General features: G+C 51.0%; 4 protein-coding genes across 5 annotated transcripts in view; 2 read left to right on the top strand and 2 right to left on the bottom strand.

Annotated features, from left to right (window-relative positions):
- The first annotated feature begins 792 nt into the window (after positions 1-792).
- LOC116582717 (histone H2A-Bbd type 2/3-like) lies at positions 793-1,371 on the top strand. Its single transcript, XM_032330397.1, has one exon. It carries the CDS (start codon positions 874-876, stop codon positions 1,213-1,215), a length of 342 nt encoding a protein of 113 aa, XP_032186288.1. The 5' UTR covers positions 793-873; the 3' UTR covers positions 1,216-1,371.
- A 4,892-nt stretch (positions 1,372-6,263) lies between these two features.
- LOC116582714 (40-kDa huntingtin-associated protein-like) lies at positions 6,264-7,795 on the bottom strand. Its single transcript, XM_032330393.1, has one exon. The coding sequence runs from the start codon at positions 7,766-7,768 to the stop codon at positions 6,620-6,622; it is 1,149 nt and encodes a 382-aa protein (XP_032186284.1). The 5' UTR covers positions 7,769-7,795; the 3' UTR covers positions 6,264-6,619.
- The window catches only part of CLIC2 (chloride intracellular channel 2), a 37,291-nt gene continuing 22,991 nt past the window's right edge, over positions 7,748-22,047 (top strand). The window contains exon 1 of one of the 2 annotated variants that reach the window (XM_032330394.1): positions 7,748-7,853. In XM_032330394.1, coding sequence (XP_032186285.1) covers positions 7,767-7,853 — 87 coding nt within the window. In that variant the 5' untranslated portion in view covers positions 7,748-7,766. Of the gene's footprint in view, positions 7,854-18,495; positions 18,923-22,047 lie in introns of those variants that run through there. The other variant, XM_032330395.1, reaches the window with a different exon arrangement.
- Positions 8,766-9,344, bottom strand: LOC116582718 (histone H2A-Bbd type 2/3-like). The gene has a single exon (XM_032330398.1). The coding sequence runs from the start codon at positions 9,261-9,263 to the stop codon at positions 8,922-8,924; it is 342 nt and encodes a 113-aa protein (XP_032186289.1). The 5' UTR covers positions 9,264-9,344; the 3' UTR covers positions 8,766-8,921.

Here is a 22,047-nt window from a genome sequence, read left to right as displayed (position 1 = left end):
GCCGTGGGTGGGGGAGGGGCTGGGGGGGCAGGCTCCCACGAGATAGGGGTGACGGTCGCCTCTCACGTCGAGGGTCTGCTTGGGGCCACGAGGTCCTCCCCCGTCTGGGGTCTCTTGGGTAGGACGTCCCAGTGGGGCGGAAGGAGAGCCTCCATCTCCTCCGCGAGGCATCATGGGGGGCCGTGGGGGGGAGGGGCTGGGGAGGCAGGCTCCCACGAGATAGGGGTGACGGTCGCCCCTCACGTCGAGGGTCTGCTTGGGGCCACGAGGTCCTCCCCCGTCTGGGGTCTCTTGGGTAGGACGTCCCAGTGGGGCGGAAGGTGACCTCCATCTCCTCCGCAAGGCATCATGGGGGGCCGTGGGTGGGGGAGGGGCTGGGGGGGCAGGCTCCCACTCGCGCCATTTCTCGGCGGGCCCGAGCTCCCGGCAGGGGCCGATGGGAAAGCGGTGACCTCACCGGATCTACGTGTCCCGAAGTGTGTGGCCCCGGACCAATGACGGGGGTCGGTCCGTGGTCGCTAGGAGACGGCGGCGTAAGGGCCCGAGTCACGAGTCCCAACTGGGTGGTTGGAGAAGTTGGGACCCGCTGAGCCCCGCTGAGCCCCGCCGAGCCCGGCTGAGCCCCTCCGAGCCCCGCTGAACATCGCCGATCTCCGCCGAGCGCCGCCGAAGCCGCTGAGCCTCGCCGAAGCCGCTGAGCCCCGCCGAGCCCCGCGAAGCCGCTGAGCCCCGCCGAGCCCCGCGAAGCCGCTGAGCCCCGCCGAGCCCCGCCGAAGCCGCTGAGCCCCGCCGAGCCCGCCGAGCCCCGCCGAACTCCGCAGAGCACCGCCCACCTAGGCCCGTCGCCGAGCCCGAGCGCAGCCGAGGCCCAGCATGCCGGCCAAGAGGAGCCGTCGAGGGTCGTCCGGAGGCCAGAGGCAGGCCCGCTCCCGCACCGCCCGAGCCGAGCTGTCGTTCTCCGTGAGCCACGTGGAGCGCCTCCTGCGCGAGGGCCGCTACGCCCGGCGCCTGGGCTCGTCCGCGCCGGTCTTCCTAGCGGCCGTCATCCAGTACCTGACGGCCACCGTCCTGGAGCTGGCGGGCAACGAGGCCCGGAACTGCGGCAGGACGCGCATCACCCCGGAGCTCGTGGACATGGCGGTCCACAACAACGCGCTGCTCAGCCGCTTCTTCGAGTCCACCACCATCTCCCAGGTGGCCCCGCCCCACGACTAGCTGCCGCCCCACGCCACCCGGGCGCTCGGCCCGCCCGCCCCAGCCGGGCCTGCTCACCGCTGCGGCGGCCCGGGGCGGGCTGGGGCCTCGGGCCCAGTGCCTCGAAGTCCCCACAAGGGGCTCAAGAAACCCGTGTGTCCAAGCAATAAAAGCCACGGAAAGAAACCTGCGCGCCTGTGTGTGTTTTCGCGCGTGCGGGCGCTTCGGTCACTCGGTGGGCCACGTGCTTCGGGGATGTCCCCCGAAGGACAGACCCCCAGGCAGGGTGTGGCTGGGGAGTGGGGGGGTTCGGTAGAGCCGTTTCTCTCAGGGACGGTGCACGGGGGTGGCTCCGGGTGGGACACGGCGGATGGGGGTGGGGGGGGCACCACAAAGCCTTTGCTCTCAGGGACGGTGCACGGGTGTGGCCCCGGGTGGGACAGGCTGGATGGGGGTGCGGGGGGGGGGCGCTGGCGCCCCCGAGACCCCCACATGAGTGCTGACCAAGCCAGAGCCCGGAACCATCCCGGGAAGGACGGGGTTCCTGGGGCCGCAGCTCAAGACCAGGACCGCGGCGTCGTGGAGGGGACAACGTGCCAGGGCGACCCCCCGGGGATGGACTGTCGGCGTGGACTCTGGTAGGGCAGGGGCTTGGTCCGGAAGGTTGAGGAGGGACGGTGCAGGGGTGACGGGCGGGGAGGGGGTGGGTTGGCCACCGCGAAACGTGCAGACTTGGCGGGGTGGACACACTTGGGGCGGCGGGCGGGGAGCAGGGACTCGGCCCTCGCGAACCATGCGGATTTGACCTTAGGGCCACGTGGCGCCGCGGCTTGAGTTCTGCTCCGCTTCCGTTTAGGGACGCTAGGGGACGCCTGTACTAGCAAGCCGGGCCAGCAGGCTGTCGCCTGGCAACAGCCGGCCCCTGGCCAGGCCCCGCCCCAGGACTGACGATTTGCATAGACAACCCCCCGCCCCACCGTGAGGCCTCTGGCCGCCGATCCCGCGCTTTTCCTAGCGCCGGCACGGCAGGTGTTTTACTCAAACTTTAATTTCTTCATTGTTATAATAAGAGCAGATGAGACTGAGTGTTCAGTGTGGTATGTCCGTAGACTGTTATAATGACAACATAACACCTGTCCTCCAGTTTAGATCATGATTAGAAAAGTTAAGAAGCAATTAAATATATAAAGTATTATATGCATACATGTGTGTATAATAAAATACATTTTAAAATTATAAAAATATAGTGCTAAAATAAGAATTTACTTATTTATTTAAGAAAGGTTCCCCTTTCTCTACATCCTCTCCAACACATGTTGTTTATTGTCTTGTTAATTTTGGCCATTCTAACTTGTGTGAGGTATTATGTCAATGTGGTTTTGATTTGAAACTCCCTGATGGCTAATGATGATGAACATTTTTTCATGTGTCTGTTAGCCATTTGTATGTCTTCATTGGAGAAGTGTCTGTTCATGTCTTCTGCCAATTTTTCGACATGATTATCTGTTTTGTGTGTGTTGAGCTTGAGGAGTTCTTTACAGATCCTGGATATCAGCCTTTTGTCTGTACTGTCATTTGTTTTTGTTGTTGTTGTTGTTGTTGTTTTTTACAAATATTAATTTATTTAATCTTCACGGTGATCTAGCCCATTTTACAGATAAGAATACTAAATTACAGGAAATAAATCACTTTCCCAAGGTACAGTGCTAATAAATGGCATAGCCATGATTCAAACCCAGGTAGTCTGACTCCAGTGTCTAAACTCTGTATTTTTTTTTAATTTTTTCAGTTTATTTATTTTCAGAAAAACAGTATTGCATGCAAAACAGTATTTGCATGCAATCCATGCCCTCTATAATACCCACCACCTGGTACCCCGACCTCCCACAACCCACCCCCCCCCCGCCCCCTGCGCCACTTCAAACCCCTCAGATTGTTTTTCAGAGTCCATAGTCTCTCATGATTCACCTCCCCTTCCAATTTACCCCAACCCCCTTCTCTCTAACACCCCATGTCCTCCATGTTATTTGTTATGCTCCACAAATAAGTGAAACCATATGATAATTGACTCTCTGCTTGACTTATTTCATTCAGCATAATCTCTTAACCATTCTACATTGGGTGGCTATATAGGCATACTTCACTGTTGTTGTAATTTGCATTTAACTGGGGCACTTGTGTGGCTCAGTAGGCGGAGCATCTGCCTTCAGCTCAGGTCATCGTACCCAGGGTCCTGCTCAGCGGGGAGCCTGCTTCTCCCTCTCCCTCTGCCTGTTGTTCTGCCTACTTATGCTCTCTGTCTGTCGAATAAATAAATAAAATCTTTTAAAAAATAATAATTTATAATTAACTAATGATGAAAGATATTGAGCACAGTTCAATTTTCCAAGAGAGTGATGTTAAAATATCCAGCATGATTATAATTTTTCTGATATCTAAATAACCATTCCTGGAGTGCCTAGGTGGTTCAGTGGATTAAGCCTCTGCCTTCTGCTCAGGTCATGATCTCACTGTCCTGGGATGGAGCCCCGCATCAGGCTCTCTGCTCAGCAGGGAGCCTGCTTCCTCCTCTCTCTCTGCCTGCCTTTCTGCCTACTTAAATCTCTGTCAAATAAATAAATAAAATCATTTTTAAAAAAAAAGAACCATTCCAGCTTCCCTATGCCTTCTCTCTTTATGGCATATATTTATACATCCTTTTACTTTTGATTTTTCTGTTTTTATATTTGAAGAGCATCTCTTTTCTCTTTTTAAAATCATATTCTATTTTAATAACACTTAAAATGAGGTCTATTCTCGGGGCGCCTGGGTGGCTCAGTGGGTTAAGCCGCTGCCTTCGGCTCAGATCATGATCTCAGGGTCCTGGGATCGAGTCCCGCATCGGGCTCTCTGCTCAGCAGGGAGCCTGCTTCCCCCTCTCTCTCTGCCTGCCTCTCCATCTACTTGTGATTTCTCTCTGTCAAATAAATAAAAAAATGAGGTCTATTCTCTTAATACATTTTTTAGTATACATTATTGTGGACTATAGGTACAATGTTGTATGTCAAGTCTCTAGAACTTATTAATATTGCTTATTTGAAACTTTATGCCCATTGATTAGTGACTTTCTATTTTGTCCTCCCCTCAGGCCCTGGCAACTACCATTGCACTCTCTGATTCTATGAATTTGACTATTTTAGAAACATCATAAAAGTGTAATTGTGGGGGTGCCTGGGTGGCTCAGTGGGTTAAAGCATCTGCTTTCAGCTCAGGTCATGATCCCAGGGTCCTGGGATTGAGCCCCACATCGGGCTCTCTGCTTGACTGGGAGCCTGCTTCCCCCTTCCCCCGCCTGTCTCTCTGCCTTGTGATCTCTGTCTGTCAAATAAATAAATAATTTTTTTTTAAAGTGTAATTGTGCAGGATTATGAATACCAGCTATGGCTATGTGATCAGTTACAGAAACAGGGATTGTAACTGACATGAGCATTTTTTTCCTTCATTTATTATCGGTATGTTTGTCAGTTTGCGTGCATAAAATATCTGATTTCGGGGCGCCTGGGTGGCTCAGAGGGTTAAGGCATCTGCCTTCGGCTCGGGTCATGATCTCAGGGTCCTGAAATCGAGCCCCGCATCAGACTCTCTGCTCAGCAGGGACCCTGCTTCCCTTCCTCTCTCTCTGCCTGCCTCTCCGTCTACTTGTGATCTCTGTCTGTCAAATAAATAAATAAATAATCTTTTTAAAAAAATCTGTTTTCTTCCCTCTTTTATCCTCTTATTATATAATATAGGGAACACTGAATTTATATCATAGTATTTAAGTATTCTTTTTTCTTAAAGATTTTATTTATTTATTTGACAGAGAGATAGAGAGGACAAGTAGGCAGAGCAGCAGGTAGAGGGAGAGTGGAAGCAGGCTCTCCACTGAGCTGAGAGCCCAATGTGGGGCTCTATCCCAGGACCCTGAGATCATAACCTGAGCCAAAGGCAGCCGCTTAACTGATTGAGCCACCAAGGCACCCAGTATTTAAGTATTCTTAACTTTACATCATAGTATTTAAGTTTCAGGATGTCAAGGAAAAGAGTAAATTTTCCTTGCATGTAACGTGCGGACCAAGAATCCTTGTAAATGTAGTATTTTGAAACGGGTTGCTGTCCTGCTCTTGGGAAACAAAGACGCGGTCCGGCATAGGCACGACCACGCGATACGAAAGAACCATGCTGATTTTACACATTTGTGTTAAGGCAGAGTTGCAGAAAGATCCCTACTACAAATAAAAGTCGTCCCGTGGGCTAGGCATACCTCTGGGGCTAGAACCTAGAACCGGAACGGTGAATTCCAAGGCACATCGGGCCCACCTGTGTTAGAACGCGCCCCTGCCCCTTGCACGGGACCCAGCGGCCTTGCAGCTGAGAGGTCCACGTGGCAGAGGGTCTCTGTAGACTCCTGGCCTGGCACAGCCTGAGGACTAGGCACACTGTCTGTGTCAAAGGGATGACTAGCTCATGGACCTGAAAGACAGCCACCTGTTTTTCTCCTTTCTGCTTCCTGATTATGTGGAGAAGCTGTTCCCATGTTACAGATGGAAGGAAAGCTAAACCCCACGCTAGAAGCATCCGAAGGGCTTTCTTATGGACCTGGGGCCGTAGCCACAACAGCTTAGGTCGTCAAATCATCCCGACGAATAGGTGTAGGGCGGACGAAACAAAGAACTTGGTTGGCCACTTGGATTGACACTGATCTGTGCTAAGAAATCAAATCACGATTTAAAAAAAAAAAATCCTATAGCTTACGTACTGGGCGCTGGGCAAAATCGAGTCCTCACTTTGCAGCAAAGATGTAGGGGGCGGGGCGTCAGGTGGAAGAAGAGGTAAGGGATAAAGGGGGTTCTCGCTTGTTTTTGGTTTGGGAGGTTTGTTTGTTGGTTGGTTGGTTTTTTGGTAAAGATTTTGTTTATTTGCTTGAGCGAGAGAGAGAGCGTGCGCGCATGAGAGGGGAGAAGGTCAGAGGGCGAAGCAGACTCCCGGCAGAAGTGGGAGCCGGACGCGGGGCTCGATCCCAGGACTCGATCCCGGGATCATGACCCGATCCGAAGGCAGTCGCCTAAGCAACTGAGCCACCCAGGCGCCCCAGGGGGTTCTTATTTGTCTGTGGGCAGTCTGGGGGAAGAGAGCCATGTCCTCCATGGATCCTATCATGTGGTTTCCCTCCCACCGTCTCGGCAGTAAGTTCTGGGACCACAGGTAACTTGTAGTCAACTTAACGCCTCAGGAGGCAAGCGGAATAAGAGCAAGGCACAACTGCGAGGATTCCTGTCTTTTATTCGGACCCCCTTCCCTTCCCCGCCGCCCGCCCGCACCCCCCGCCCCGCCCCTCGGCCCAAAGGCCAGGGCAGATGCACGAAGTTCTGCCACGAGCCCAAAGTCACTTGGTCGAAGTGATTCATCAGATGCCCTGTCCCGAGGGCGAGACGGCTTCTTGCAGGACGAGGTGAAGGAGGTGATTCTGCTCAGCAGTCAAGAGCGGCCACATCTCCACCTGCAGCGACTTGACGGCTTCCGTGTCCTTTTCGTGGGTAGCCATGACCAAGGACTGGAGCAGCAGGAACAGCTCCTCGGGAAGCTGGCCCCCGCTCTCCTGCCCATGGCTGTCGAAAGCCTCCCAGGAGTACTTCTCCAGGGTGTGGGCATGCTCCGGCAGCAGCTTGGCGGGCGGCGGTTGCAGGAGCAGCAGCAGCAGCACGCGGGACACCTCGCAGCGGACCAACACGTCCGCGAAGGCTCCGAGCGTGGCGGGAGAGGAAGCGCCGGGCGCGGAGGCGGCGCTGGGAGGGAGCAGCGCGGCGGGCACCGCCGGGACGGCGCCGGGGCCCGCTTGCTGCCCCGGGGGCGGCGGCGGCGGCGGCGGCGGGGGCGGGGGCGGCGGCGGCGCCGGCGGCTGCACCGGGTGGCTGCCGTGCTCCCGCGCCAGGCGCTGCATGCGCGTGAAGAGAGCCAGGGCGCCGTTGTAGTCGCGCGCCAGCAGCTGGCAGGAGGCGGCGTCGCCGAGCGCCTGCAGCGCGGCCAGGGGCAGCTGCGGGAGCTGCAGCTGGGCGGCGCGCTGGAAGTGGCCGGCGGCGGCGGCCGGCTGGCCCAGGTCGCGCAGGGCGGCGGCCAGCTCGAGGCAGAGGGCGGCGGCGGCGGCCGGCTGGCCCAGCTCGAGGTGCAGGCGCACGGCGGCGCCCAGAGCGCTGGCTGCGGCCTGCAGCGGCTCCCCGTAGGCGGCCGGGCAGACGAGCCGCTGGCGCGCGTCGCGCTCCTGCCGCAGAAAGAGTCGGGCGGCCTCGGTCAGCGCCAGCGCCTCCCCGGGCCCGTGGAAGAGCGCCTGCTGGCAGCGCGCCACGGCCAGCTGGCACCAGGCCGCGTAGGGCAGGCACTCCTGGGCACGCAGCTCGCGGCCCAACTGGCCAAACTGCTCGCCCGCCTCCGCCACGTTCGGCTTCCGCAGGAACCGCTTCTTCAGCTTGTTGGACACCTGGCGGTAGCGGGCCAGGAAGTCCCCAGCCTCGGGCCCGGGGCCCGCGCCGCCGCCCAGGCCGGCTGCGGACGCCGCCATGTTCGTCGCCTGCTCTCTGACGCAGTCGGTGGGGCGCGGCGGCGCCTGGAGACGACGTGTCTTCCGACCCGCTCGCTCGGTGGAGGTGAGGCGGGGGGTGTGGGGGCGGGGAGGAGGCCGCACTACCGCGCGTGCGCGCGCGCCCTGCCGCGCCGGCGCTAGGAAAAGCGCGGGATCGGCGGCCAGAGGCCTCACGGTGGGGCGGGGGGTTGTCTATGCAAATCGTCAGTCCTGGGGCGGGGCCTGGCCAGGGGCCGGCTGTTGCCAGGCGACAGCCTGCTGGCCCGGCTTGCTAGTACAGGCGTCCCCTAGCGTCCCTAAACGGAAGCGGAGCAGAACTCAAGCCGCGGCGCCACGTGGCCCTAAGGTCAAATCCGCATGGTTCGCGAGGGCCGAGTCCCTGCTCCCCGCCCGCCGCCCCAAGTGTGTCCACCCCGCCAAGTCTGCACGTTTCGCGGTGGCCAACCCACCCCCTCCCCGCCCGTCACCCCTGCACCGTCCCTCCTCAACCTTCCGGACCAAGCCCCTGCCCTACCAGAGTCCACGCCGACAGTCCATCCCCGGGGGGTCGCCCTGGCACGTTGTCCCCTCCACGACGCCGCGGTCCTGGTCTTGAGCTGCGGCCCCAGGAACCCCGTCCTTCCCGGGATGGTTCCGGGCTCTGGCTTGGTCAGCACTCATGTGGGGGTCTCGGGGGCGCCAGCGCCCCCCCCCCCGCACCCCCATCCAGCCTGTCCCACCCGGGGCCACACCCGTGCACCGTCCCTGAGAGCAAAGGCTTTGTGGTGCCCCCCCCACCCCCATCCGCCGTGTCCCACCCGGAGCCACCCCCGTGCACCGTCCCTGAGAGAAACGGCTCTACCGAACCCCCCCACTCCCCAGCCACACCCTGCCTGGGGGTCTGTCCTTCGGGGGACATCCCCGAAGCACGTGGCCCACCGAGTGACCGAAGCGCCCGCACGCGCGAAAACACACACAGGCGCGCAGGTTTCTTTCCGTGGCTTTTATTGCTTGGACACACGGGTTTCTTGAGCCCCTTGTGGGGACTTCGAGGCACTGGGCCCGAGGCCCCAGCCCGCCCCGGGCCGCCGCAGCGGTGAGCAGGCCCGGCTGGGGCGGGCGGGCCGAGCGCCCGGGTGGCGTGGGGCGGCAGCTAGTCGTGGGGCGGGGCCACCTGGGAGATGGTGGTGGACTCGAAGAAGCGGCTGAGCAGCGCGTTGTTGTGGACCGCCATGTCCACGAGCTCCGGGGTGATGCGCGTCCTGCCGCAGTTCCGGGCCTCGTTGCCCGCCAGCTCCAGGACGGTGGCCGTCAGGTACTGGATGATGGCCGCTAGGAAGACCGGCGCGGACGAGCCCAGGCGCCGGGCGTAGCGGCCCTCGCGCAGGAGGCGCTCCACGTGGCTCACGGAGAACGACAGCTCGGCTCGGGCGGTGCGGGAGCGGGCCTGCCTCTGGCCTCCGGACGACCCTCGACGGCTCCTCTTGGCCGGCATGCTGGGCCTCGGCTGCGCTCGGGCTCGGCGACGGGCCTAGGTGGGCGGTGCTCTGCGGAGTTCGGCGGGGCTCGGCGGGCTCGGCGGGGCTCAGCGGCTTCGGCGGGGCTCGGCGGGGCTCAGCGGCTTCGCGGGGCTCGGCGGGGCTCAGCGGCTTCGGCGGCGCTCGGCGGAGATCGGCGATGTTCAGCGGGGCTCGGCGGGGCTCAGCCGGGCTCGGCGGGGCTCAGCGGGGCTCAGCGGGTCCCAACTTCTCCAACCACCCAGTTGGGACTCGTGACTCGGGCCCTTACGCCGCTGTCTCCTAGCGACCACGGACCGACCCCCGTCATTGGTCCGGGGCCACACACTTCGGGACACGTAGATCCGGTGAGGTCACCGCTTTCCCATCGGCCCCTGCCGGGAGCTCGGGCCCGCCGAGAAATGGCGCGAGTGGGAGCCTGCCCCCCCCGCCCCCCCCCCCCCCCACGGCCCCCCATGATGCCTTGCGGAGGAGATGGAGGTCACCTTCCGCCCCACTGGGACGTCCTACCCAAGAGACCCCAGACGGGGGAGGACCTCGTGGCCCCAAGCAGACCCTCGACGTGAGGGGCGACCGTCACCCCTATATCGCGGGAGCCTGCCCCCCCAGCCCCTCCCCCACCCACGGCCCCCCACGACGCCTCGCGGAGGAGATGGAGGCTCACCTTCCGCCCCACTGGGACGTCCTACCCAAGAGACCCCAGACGGGGGAGGACCTCGTGGCCCCAAGCAGACCCTCGACGTGAGGGGCGACCGTCACCCCTATCTCGTGGGAGCCTGCCCCCCCAGCCCCTCCCCCCCCCCACGGCCCCCCACGACGCCTCGCGGAGGAGATGGAGGCTCTCCTTCCGCCCCACTGGGACGTCCTACCCAAGAGACCCCAGACGGGGGAGGACCTCGTGGCCCCAAGCAGACCCTCGACGTGTGGGGTGACCGTCACCCCTATCTCGCTCCACAGCGTGGGCCCCGCCCCCAAAAGAAGCCCCGCAGCTGGCGGGCAGACGCTCCCCACGGCACCCCCCTCCCTCCCCCCCTTGGTGTCTTCTGATGGCTGTGGACAGGAGGCCACAGCACGGAGAGACCACGAGTCGTGGACTCCGGTGCTCAGGGGACAGGCCTGGCGGTGATGTCCACCTCCGGGCCCATGGGAACTGCGCCGCAGTGGACGGTCGCCTACACGGTTCTGTCTGAGCTCCCGTTTCCCGTGCCGTGCCCTGTGGAGCTAGGAGCGGGCTCGCGGGGTCCTAGGGTCATTCCCTGGCTACCTTCCCGAGGAGCCACCGGGGTGGCTCCCGCCGCAGCCGGACCACTCCCCCATCCCAGGAGCAGTGGGCCAGGGTCCCAGTTCTTCCACATCCTCGCCCAGACTGGTCATTTCCCGCTTGGTTGGTCTTTCTGGGGCCTAGAAGAGCCGTCCTACTGGGGGGCGAAGTGGCATCTCACGGCAACCTCGCCCCCCCCCCCGCCCGCCCTTTTAGAGAGGGAGCGGAGGAGGGGCAGAGGGCGACAGAGACGGGGAGAAGCTGAAGCAGGCTCCATGCCCGGCGCAGAGCCCACCGTGGAGCCTGACGCGGGCCTGGGTCTCGCAGCCCAGAGAACAGGCCTGGCCTGAGCCGAGGTCCAGAGTCCAGACGCTCCTCCCGCCGAGCCACCCAGGCGCCCCTCCCAGGGCTTTGGACGTGCACGTCCCTAATGGCCAACGATGGGCAGCGGCTGTCCATGGGCCTCCTGGACGCTTGCACGCGCGCTTCGGAGGAACGTCTGTCGGCTCCGTGCTCGGCCCGGCTCTGTCCGCGTCTTTGTGGCTGAGTTCAAAGGGTTCTTTGGGCGTCCGGAAGAAGACGCCCTTGTCGCCTAGGTGCCTGGCAAAGGCTTCTGCCGTCCTGGGGCAGGGGTTTCCGGCCTTTCCCGGCCTACACTGTTCCTCCTTCTCCCCCTCCCCAAGTCCTCCTCCCCCTCCTCCTCCCCCTCCTCTCTTTCTTCCTGCCCCCCTCCTGTCTCTTATCCCTCTCCCCCTCTTCTTCTCCCCCTCCTGCTCCCCTCCCTCACACCCTCCCCATCTTCCTCTCCTCCTCTTCCTCATCCTTCTTTTCTGCTTCCTCCTCCTACTCCTCCCCCTCCTCCTCCTACTCCTCCTCCTCCTTCCTCTTCCTCTTTTGTGGCTGTGCTTTACTGCCATATTTAGGGAACTCTGGTGGTTAACTTTTTCTGTCAATTTTGCTATGCCATGGTACTCAGTTATTTTGTAAAACACTTTCTTAGGTATTTCTGAAGTATTTTTAGAAGAGATTAACATTTAAATTAGTAGAATTTCACCCTCTCCCCTGTAGCCAATAAAATGTGAATAAATAAATAAATAACATTTCAGTAAGACAGATTATGTCCCATAAAGTTGGTGATTCTCATCCGATCAGTTGAAGGCCTTACTTGGAAAAAACTGTCCTCCCGCAAAGAAAAGATTTTGTTTTCAGCTTTCTTTGGACCTGAACTGCAACATCAACCCTTCTCTAAGTCTCTAGCATGGTGGCCTAGCCTGAAAATTGGAGCTTGCCATCCTCCACAATACTATGAACCAATTCCTCACAATGTCTCTTTTTCTCTCTCTCTTTGTACACACACGCACATACATACATTCCATTGTTTCAGTGTCTTTCAAGAATCTTGAGTAATACAGATTTTGGTACTAAGAGAGGCTCTAGAGCAACAGAATCTTAAGAATAAATTTTCTAATTTGGTTCTGGCATTTCTGTAAATGGTTCTGAAGTCTGATTAGGTTTAAAGTTACTAATGAGTCTATTGCAAGTAGGAAAGAGAACACTGATGATCCATGACATGATATCCAATAGAGATATACAAAATATCACCACTGTATATTAGTAATCAAACACCAATAAGAGGCAAGTTTCTGGGTGACTATGTACATTTAGAACATTTTTGTCAAACTAATGAACACAATGGGTTGGCAGTGTAAAGTAAGTAGACAAACTGGGTAATAAATTAATGAACTCTGGAATTCAAATTCCCAACTCAAGTGTCACATAATTGACCTGAAAGCTTCTCCATCTGTGCTGAAGGGACCTTTATTTCACATAGCCACAGAGGTGACTGAAAACGAAACCCAGCAACTCATATTGGGAGTGACTGTGTTGCAATGAAAATTGAATTCCCAAACTTGAAGAATGTTAACTGTTAAAGTGTGGGTGAAAATTGAAATGGAGGTATATAGGAAAACCTTGATGAAGCTGGGGATTTTGAACCCCTAGTTTCAGATGTCTTCCTTGCCAATAGAAACACCCTCTCTACCCCTGTCTGAGATTAAACCTGCATCACTCTGGGGAAAAGTGTAATAGCCTTTCTTGAGGTACTTGCCTTACAAGAACACTGCCATTTATCCACAGGACCTCCACCACCCCTTTCTGTTTCTAGACCTATAACTACACTCAAGTCCCAGCAAGCCCTACAGGTGAGGCACAAAGTGTGATCCATGAGGAGGTGTGCTACACTCCAAAGAACTACTTGATTTTTCTAATTTATACAGAGAAATCTGGGGAGTGTGTGTGGGAATGGATATTAAGAGTGTGGGTAATGGTGGAAGAAACATAAAGTTGAATTAAGCCAAACACATTGATATGGGCCCACTAGGCAGTGATTCTGTATTCAGTACTGCAGCTTGTGGAATTAAAAAAGAAAAAGGGCTCTAGCACTTTGTTTGGTTATTTGGCTGAAACATGGACCAAAAGGTGACCCATGGTAAATTAACCTGAAATATTAGATCTGCCTTGGTATACTATAGAAGGAAGGATTCAGAAGCTTAAATGACTTTGCAACATGGTGTGGATTTGTCATTTAACATCTACTCATCCACCTTTGGAAGATTTAGAGGACACACCTTTCATCATGACTGTGGGAAATAAAATTGTGAAGGGAGCCCCAGTATATTTGAGGGGCTATCATGAACACTTGTATCTGTAGGCCAGGACTTAACAGTGTAAATTGCTGCCACTGAACTGGGAAATCAAAATGCAATAGGAGTAAATAGACCCCGGGGTGGCAGGGGCCATGTGGCAGGCTCTCAATAGCCAAAGGCAAGATAGGCTACTATAATGGACAGCAGATGAAACAGCAATCAAAATAGTCTGATTCTTGGAAATCTAGGTTGGTTAGTTGATCACAGTGTTCCTAGAAGTGGATAGAAGATGCATTATTTAGTTAGGGTTACCATAACAAAATACCACAGATTGGATGACTGAAACAGCAGAAATTTATATTCTCACAATTCTGGAGGCCACAAGTCCAAGATCAAGGTATTAACAGAGTTGTTTTTATCTGCAGCCTCTCTCTGCATATGATGAATTTCCTTCTGAGAAATGGTTTTTGGTTTTTTACTGAGCCTTGGTAAAGACTGAGTGCCTAACCATGGGCCACCAAATTACCATGCTGTTTGAACTGCCCATCATAAACTGGGTGTCCTTTGACAAACCAAGCCTTTCTTTTTAGTAAAGTTAGGCATGCACAACAGCACTCCATCATCAAATGGAAGTGATATATATGAGATGGGGCCAAAGCTGGCTGTGAAGGCACAGATAATAGAGAAGTGACCCAAATGCCCTTGGTCCCCCCTTCTACTACATGATTTTCTCTCTCCTCACCTATGGCTTTTTCAGGAGTTCCTTATCATCAGTTGACAAAGGAATAAAAGACTTGGGCCTGGTGTACGAAAGGTTTTGTATGATCTGCAGGAGCCATCAATAGGTAGACAGCTGCAGCACTACAGCCCCTCTCTGTGATATTCCTGAAGGGCAGTGATGATGGGAAATCCTCCCAGTGGGCAGAGCTTAAAGCTATGCACCTGGCCGTTCACTTTGCTTGGAGGGAGAAATGGCCAGATGTGTTTTTATACTGACTCATGGGCAGTGGCCCATGGTTTGGCTGGGTGGTCAGGGAATATTTATTTTTTTAACTAGGCTCTGTGCCAAGTGGAGCCCAACACAAGGCCCAAATTCACAACCCTGAGATCAAGACCAGAGCTGAGATCAAGAATCAGATGCTTAACTAAATGAGTGACCCAGGTGCCCCTGGATGGTCAGAGACTTCTAAGGAATACAATTATAAAATTGATGACAAGGAAGTGTGATGAAGTCATATATGGAAAAGCATCTTTAAATGGGCAGGGGAAAATGTGATGATATCCATGCCCCATGTGAATTTTCAGCAAAGGGTGACCTTAGCAGAGAAGGATTTTCATATTCAAGTGCATACGATGAACTGCTCTGTGGATACTAGTCTGCCTCTTTCCCCAGCCCCTCCACCATTGCCCAATGGGCTCATGAACAAAGTAGTGATGGGGGTCATGCATAGGCTCACTAATGTGCATTTCCACTCATCTAGGACAGGGTGGATACAGTTACTGCTAAGTGCCTAATCTGCCATCAGAACAGACCAATTTTGAGTCTTAAAAAAATTGTATTTCTGGGGCACCTGGGTGGCTCAGTGGTTTAGGCCTCTGCCTTCGGCTCGGGTCATGATCTCAGGGTCCTGGGATCGAGCCCCGCATTGGGCTCTCTGCTCAGCGGGAAGCCTGCTTCCCCCTCTCTCTCTGCCTGCCTCTCTGCCTATTTGTGATCTCTGTCTGTCAAATAAAAAAAAATTGTATTTCTATGTACTAATATGACTATTCTGAAAGTGAAATTAAGAAACTATTTTTACCAAAAATGAACTATTGGGACTTCATTATTTGAAAAAGCTTCTGCACACCAAAGGAAACAATCAAAAAATTTAAAGGCAGACTGAGGAATAAGATGTTTGCAAATGACATCTCTGAATCTCTGATAGAGGGTTAGTATCAAAAATATATAAAGTACTTATAAAATTAAATACCCAAAAAACAAATAATCCAGTTTAAAAATTGGCAGAAGACATGAGCAGACATTTTTCCAAAGGAGACGTCCAGATGGCCAACAGACACGTGAAAAGATGCCCAACATTACTCATTACCAGGGAAATGCAAATCAAAACCACAATGAGATAACACGTCACCCTGTCAGAATGGCTAAACTCAAAAACAGAAGAAACAGGTGTTGGCAAGGATGCAGAGAAAGGGGAATCCTCTTACACTGTTGGTGGGAGTGCAAACTGGTGCAGCCACTGTGGATATCAGCATGGAGGTTCCTCAGAAAGTTTAAAGTAGAACTACTCTATGACCCAGAAATGGCACTACTAAGCATTTACCCAAAGAATACAAAATACTGATTTGAAAGTATACATGCACCCCAATGTTTACAACATCATTATCACCAGTACCCAAATTATGAAAAGAGCCCAAATGTCCATCAGCTGATAAATGGATAAGGCAAAGGTGGTATGTATATATAATGGAATATTACTCAGTCATAAAAAGAATGAATTCTTGCCATTTGCAAAAATGTGGTTGGAGCTAGTGAGTATTATGCTAGATGAAATAAGTCAGAGAAAGTTAAATGCCACATGATTCTATTCATATGTGGAATTTAAGAAACAGAACAAATTATCATAGGTAAGGGAAGACAGAGGAAAACCAAGAAGCGGACTCTTTTTTTTAAAAGATCTTATCCATTTATTTGAAAGAGAGACACGGTGAGAGAGGGAACACAAGCAGGGGAGTGGGAGAGGGAGAAGCAGGCTTCCTGCAGAGCAGGGAACTCGATGCGGGGCTCGATCCCAGGACCCTGGGATCATGACCTAAGCAAAAGGCAGTCATTTAACCAACAGAGCCACCCAGGCACCCCAGACTCTTTTTTTTTTAAGTAGGCTCCACATCCAGCATAGATTCCAATGCTGAAATCAAGAGTCAACACTTAATGGACTGAGCCACCCAGGCACCCACAAAAAGAGACTATTTTTTAATGTTTTAAGCTATTTTTATAATGTTTTCTTTAAATTTTCATTTAGTTGTTAAACTTTTTTTAAAGATTTTATTTATTTATTTGACAGAGATCACAAGTAGGCAGAGAGGCAGGCAGAGAGAGAGTGGGAAGTAGGCTTCCTGCTGAGCAGAGAGCCGGATGGGTGGCTCGATCCCAGGACCCTGAGACCATGACCTGAGCCGAAGGCAGAGGTTTAACCCACTGAGCCACCTAGGTGCCCCCAAAAAAGAGACTCTTAACTACAGAGAGCAAACTGATATTAACAGAGTGGAGGTGGTTGGGGGGGATGGGTTGGATGGGTGACGGGGATTGAGGGTGGCGCTAGTGACGGCCGCTGGGTGTCCTTGTAAGTATTAAATGACTATATTGTACATGAGAATCTAGGATTACACTGATGTTATCTACTGGAATTTAAATAAAACCTTTAAAAAAAGTGTTTTTGTGTTTGTCTTTTTTTTAATTTAGATTCCACACATAAGTGGAATCTGTTTCCACTCAAATTCTTTTTTTTTAATTTAGATTCCACATATAGGCGGAATCTGTTTCCACTCAAATTCCACCTACAAGTGGAATTTGTATGGTCCTCGTTTTTCTCTGTCTGACTTGTTTCAGTTAACACCATACCCTGTAGGTGCATCCAGGTTGTCCCAATACAAGAAATTTTAAAGACCCTCTGGGTAGTAGAGAAAAGAAAAGGAAGCTCATCTCTTCCACAACTTGTTAGGGGTCGTACAGAGCTCCCTGGGCTGTTGTGCAGTGTTCTGGTTGCTGTGGTATTGATAAGGAGTGGTGGTTTTCCCATGAGGGCCGAGGGCCAAGCAATGGTTTGGATCTTTGAAAAAAAAAAAAATATTTGAAATCACTAAACAAGCAAGCCACGGAGATGAAAAGTACAGCACAGGGAACAGAGTCCATAATGTTGTAATAACACTTTGCGTTGACGGATGGTGACTCCACTTGCGCTAGTGAGTACTGAGGAGTAGAGTACAGAATTGTCCAATCAGTGTGTCGTATGCCTGAAAAGAAGGTACCCGCTGTATATGAATGACCTCTCGATGACACATAAAAAAATCTTTTTAAGTAGATGCATACAAAACCATGTTGCTGGCTCAGTCTGGAGTGGCAGTGGGGACCAAGAGAAGCGGACGGGTTTAACAATATTCAGGAAGCAGAAGTGGCAAGATTTTGAATGGACTCTCTAGTGGGAATCAGGAGGAGAGAAGATGTCCCCGAGTCAGCATGCTTAAAGTGGAGTTCCTGTTCTCCTCCCAAACTTACTGTCTTCCCTCGCCGCTAATCTCCGTGAGTGGATCATCATGCTGGCACAGGGCAAGCATTCATTGATTGTCTTTGAGAGAATAAATGAATAGAGTAGAAATGCGGCCAAACAGAGCATTCATCGGTGCCTGCCAAGCAGCCGGTCCTAAAGTCACCCTCGAGGTCGGCTCAGCAGAAGTCTATCACCGTTTCCCTCTCAGTTGTCAACAGTTTGGAAAATCACCAGGTCCCGTGCCCAGAAGGACCCTCTCCTCCCTACCAGGCACCCCTTGCCTGGAACCTGCAGGTGTGGCGCAGGCCGCGTTTGGCCAGGAGCCTGTCATCCTGCGAGTCCTCTAGGGGAGTGCAGTGACAGACTGTATGGCCCCCCGTTTGGTGTCGTCCAAACAGGGTCACGATGGCACCCAGCTGGTGGACCTCTGTTCACTTTGGCTTCCACCCCAGAGAGACTTTTTGCACCACAGAAGCCTGTGGATCCGGCCCCTGCCCCCACCTTCATGCCCGCAGGCAAAAAGTACCACTGCCAGCAGCACTATGGACTCCAAGGGTCACTCTGCGTATTTTACTGCTTCTCCCAGGGGCGACAAGCAGAGATCCAGAACGGCTTCTGGCTTCTGGTGCAGATACCCAAACCAGGAAGTGCTCTGTCCCAGTGCAGATTTCCCAGAAATGAGAATGGGATGGAGCATGCTAAGGATGCCACTTCCCACCCCTGACTCAACAAACCCAGCAAAGATTCCCTGGTTACAGAAGAGAAGTGAAAGTTATAATTCGGAAGGGAAATCTGGCTGTGTGAGCAGTAGCATTGGGGTGGAGACATTTGATGAAGTACAATTTTTTAACCCCCTTTTAGACAATATTATTAGATAAACATCCTTTTCAATGATACAACTCACTCAAGTCATTTCTGGCCCTTTTCCTGGAAAAGCTTTTTGCTGCTGTCAGTTTACAGGAACAGCAATAAGAGGCCATGTTCTGGGCATGAAGCCCAGGACTCAAAGGGAGGCTCTAGAGAACATCTGGTCTGCTTGATATATAGAAGCCAGCACTGCATGTGTGTATTTGTGTGTATGTGTTTTTCCTATGCTGACTCATGGCATTGAAGTCTTTCTGGAAACACCCCCACCTTTGTAGCCAGCCAGTTTACACACAGCCCTTCAGCTCCTCCTTGATTCGAATGTTAAGTCAAGAGGAAGAAGGAAAACAAATCCAAGAACTGCTCTCAACAATCTAGAATTCTCTGCACCCCACCTCTTGAGAAGAGAGACTGGCCCCAGCTCTGACTCAGTCTACTCCAAGCTGGACTCTCCTCTTAAAGCAAAAGCTTTATCCGAGCCTTCGGACAAAACTGGAAGAAAATAGTGCACAAGTACTGTGAACTCTGCAAGAGACAGGGTACTGACAACTGGTGGTAAAAACGGAAAGATGGCAGATCCTGAAATTGAACTTTTTGTAAAGGTACGTTTTCTAGCTATAATAATTGCATATGTAATGTATTATTTCTTGACACTGTGCCTTAGATTCTAAAAATAAGTCAATATTTGGGCTAGAGATAAGATATAATTTTGTAATTATATTCCTCTTGTAAGTAGTTGATATATGAATGGCTGTTCTTAGATGACAACAGGAAAACATATTTTTTGAAAAAAGCAAAGATATATTGTGGAAAGAGCACTAGACTGGTTGCTAGTCTGAACAACTAAATTATATTCTTGGCGGCTTCCTATGTAACTTTGGGCAAATCTCTCCTTTTCTCTGGACCTTTGTTTCTTCATCTGTACTGAACAAACCTGACCAAATGATCCTTAAGGGCTTTCTAGCTTTTGCAATCTGTGTTTTATGAAATAGGTTTTGGAAGGCCTAAATGGGGAAAGGAAAAGACCAAAAATGGGTAGGTGCCCCAATCCTGCACACAGTCCAGACAGAGCTTTCTAAAATTCTCCCACAATAGATGAAGCTCACTGTGGAGTCTCATGGACACTATGGGAGCAAACAGTCAGGAGTCTGCATGAGGAAGACGCATTTTAGAATGTTGTGTTTCCTCTTTATGGTCTGCCTTAGGGTTTTTTTGTAATGCCTTAACTTTTAAGAAAAGCCCTTTGGAAAACCCCTAAGCAGGAGAAATGAACATGTGTTTCTAAATTAACTCATCAAGAAAAATAATAATTTTGTATAGGTTATTACAAGTAGAAATTACAGTTTCCTAAAACTTTGTTTATATTATTTTTTCTTCTATATTTTCCTTGACTTTTAGAAGTGTCCAGAATGATAATAATCATAACAAACTCTCATATCTAAGCACTTCACATATATTACACATATTTTTATATATTACCTCATTTAGTCCTAATAACTTACATTAATAGTACTATTAGAAGTAGTATCATGACTAGGAGTAACGGTAGTAGTACTTGTCATTATAGTAATATTGTGCTCATCTCTAGGTAATTAAGCGAAGGCAATAAAGTTTAAGTAACTTGCCTCTAAAACCACATCTATTGATGACTTACAAAGACATGAAATAAGGTATGTTTTTATGAAATGTTAGTTTAAACATCTGTTAGCCAAAGTAATACTTTCACAATCATTTAAAAATATTTAACAAATGGTCATATATATACACAAAGGACACATTCAACCTGCCCTTTCAAAATTATAGAGTGATTCTTGAATTCCTACATAGCAAAATAATCCAAGTAAGTGTTGGACTGTGGGTCATAAGAGCTACTTCTCTTATCTCTGGATTTTAGCAAAACATGTGACTGCTCAGACACAATATTAATAAGCTTTGATTTCCTAACTGGCTTTTTACATCTACCCATTTCAAACCAGAAGTAATGTCTTTTCACAGGCAAACCAAAGTGTTCCTTTAGTCTAAACTACTCATTCAATCCAATCAAACACCCCTACCTAGTTGTTGGCATTTATCTATGTGTTCATCTTCATAGAATACCCATATTTGGGTATTAATCTGGACAGGAGTTGTTAGTGACTCACACACTGAAGGAACAAATGTTGAATTAAATAATAACTTTCAGGTTAAAATAACTAATCATCTGTTGAGTACTTACTATATGTCAGGCATTGTGTTAAGTGGTTTATTATTAATTCTAATTATGGATACAGAAAATAAAACAAAGAATATCTAAGTAACTTTGTCCAGGGTCACATAGCTAGTGAATGGCAAGGTTAGGATTCTAATTATTTAAAATAAATACGTCTAATCTTATTCAACTGTTTTCAATTTGGCAAACCTTTTAGTAAATTTTTCCAGAATTTCATCAGGTGGAATCCTTTCAATGTTATCTAATTACAATGATACAAATTATAGATTTTCTGAAAGAACACTGAGTATCATCTGGTGCAGGTATTTGTTTTGCTTTGCTTTAAGATGTATTCCATAGATCTCTAGAACTTTCACACAAAATATGGAGATGGGACATAAGGATTGAGAGAAAGGAAAAATGTTAAAGAGTGAGTTTAAAAAGCACTACTCTTTATCAATGGTATCTAATTATAAATCCGGCTGATTCTTTCTAAAGATTAAAAGAGTCTGTGATTTCCCCAGCTACCTCTGGCTGTGCTTAAAACCCTACCACAACTTCTTTCCCATATCACTGATGAGATACCTACAAGAGATTAAGGACTTTCCTGTCACAATTAAGAATTTGTATCACCCTAAAACAAAAAAATTTATAACACACCACCTACGTGTTTTAATGTAATCAGTGAAAACATTGTCTTTCAACACTGAATAACTTGGGCAAGATTTTTAACTATGAACTAAGAACAAAAGACTTTCTAACATACATTTTATTTTCTCTAAATGCAGACTTTATCTTACTGGTTTGTTGTTCATTGATAAATAGATTTTGTGATCTCTACCAAACACTCTAAACTAAAGATTTTTACATAAAGTTATAGAACTTAACATTTCTGCCAAAATTCTGAATGTGTCAAACCCATTTTATCTCATACCTTAAACCCAAACCCCTAACCCCAAACCCCTAACCTCTAACCCTAACTTTAACCCACTGGATGGGTCTCTGGACTGAAAAAAACCAGGCACATAACTAACCCTACCGTAATTCTAAACTCTGATTTGAGAAAGTGGCTTATTGAACACATGACAAGAAAAACTGAGAAACATTCTAATTATCCTGGAGAAGACCCCAAACTTTTAAGAATTGGTAGTACTACTGAAAATGGGTGTGAAGGTAGAGATAAAAACAGAAAAATCAATGGAACATCTAACTAAAATGTAAAGTCCCATATACCCTCCTTGTCTCAACTGGTAGATGGTTGCCATGTTTATTCTAAACCCAAAATCACAGAGTTTATTATCAGGAGAGATCTTTGAACTGGAGGATATCAGGCACATACCCTAATCCCTGACTGGTAAGCCCTAAACCCTAACCCCAAGTTTAACCCTAACCCTAACCCTAACCCTGACCCAAATGCTAACTCTAACCAAAACCCTAAAACTAACCCTAACACTAACCCTTAACAGTACACCCTAACCCTCTGGAGAGGTCTCTATACTGAAAATACCAGTCACATACCCTAACCTTAAAACAAACTTT

Source organism: Mustela erminea, chromosome X (assembly GCF_009829155.1).
Source record: "Mustela erminea isolate mMusErm1 chromosome X, mMusErm1.Pri, whole genome shotgun sequence".
NCBI lineage: Eukaryota > Metazoa > Chordata > Mammalia > Carnivora > Mustelidae > Mustela > Mustela erminea.
Note: the sequence above shows the minus strand (reverse complement) of the source record. Positions and strands in the feature narration are given on the sequence as shown.

What these genes read in the sequence shown, in the direction of transcription:
- LOC116582717 (XM_032330397.1), top strand. Translation starts at nt 874, where the DNA reads ATGCCGGCCAAGAGGAGCCGTCGAGGGTCGTCCGGAGGCCAGAGGCAG.
- LOC116582714 (XM_032330393.1), bottom strand. Translation starts at nt 7,768, where the DNA reads ATGGCGGCGTCCGCAGCCGGCCTGGGCGGCGGCGCGGGCCCCGGGCCC.
- LOC116582718 (XM_032330398.1), bottom strand. Translation starts at nt 9,263, where the DNA reads ATGCCGGCCAAGAGGAGCCGTCGAGGGTCGTCCGGAGGCCAGAGGCAG.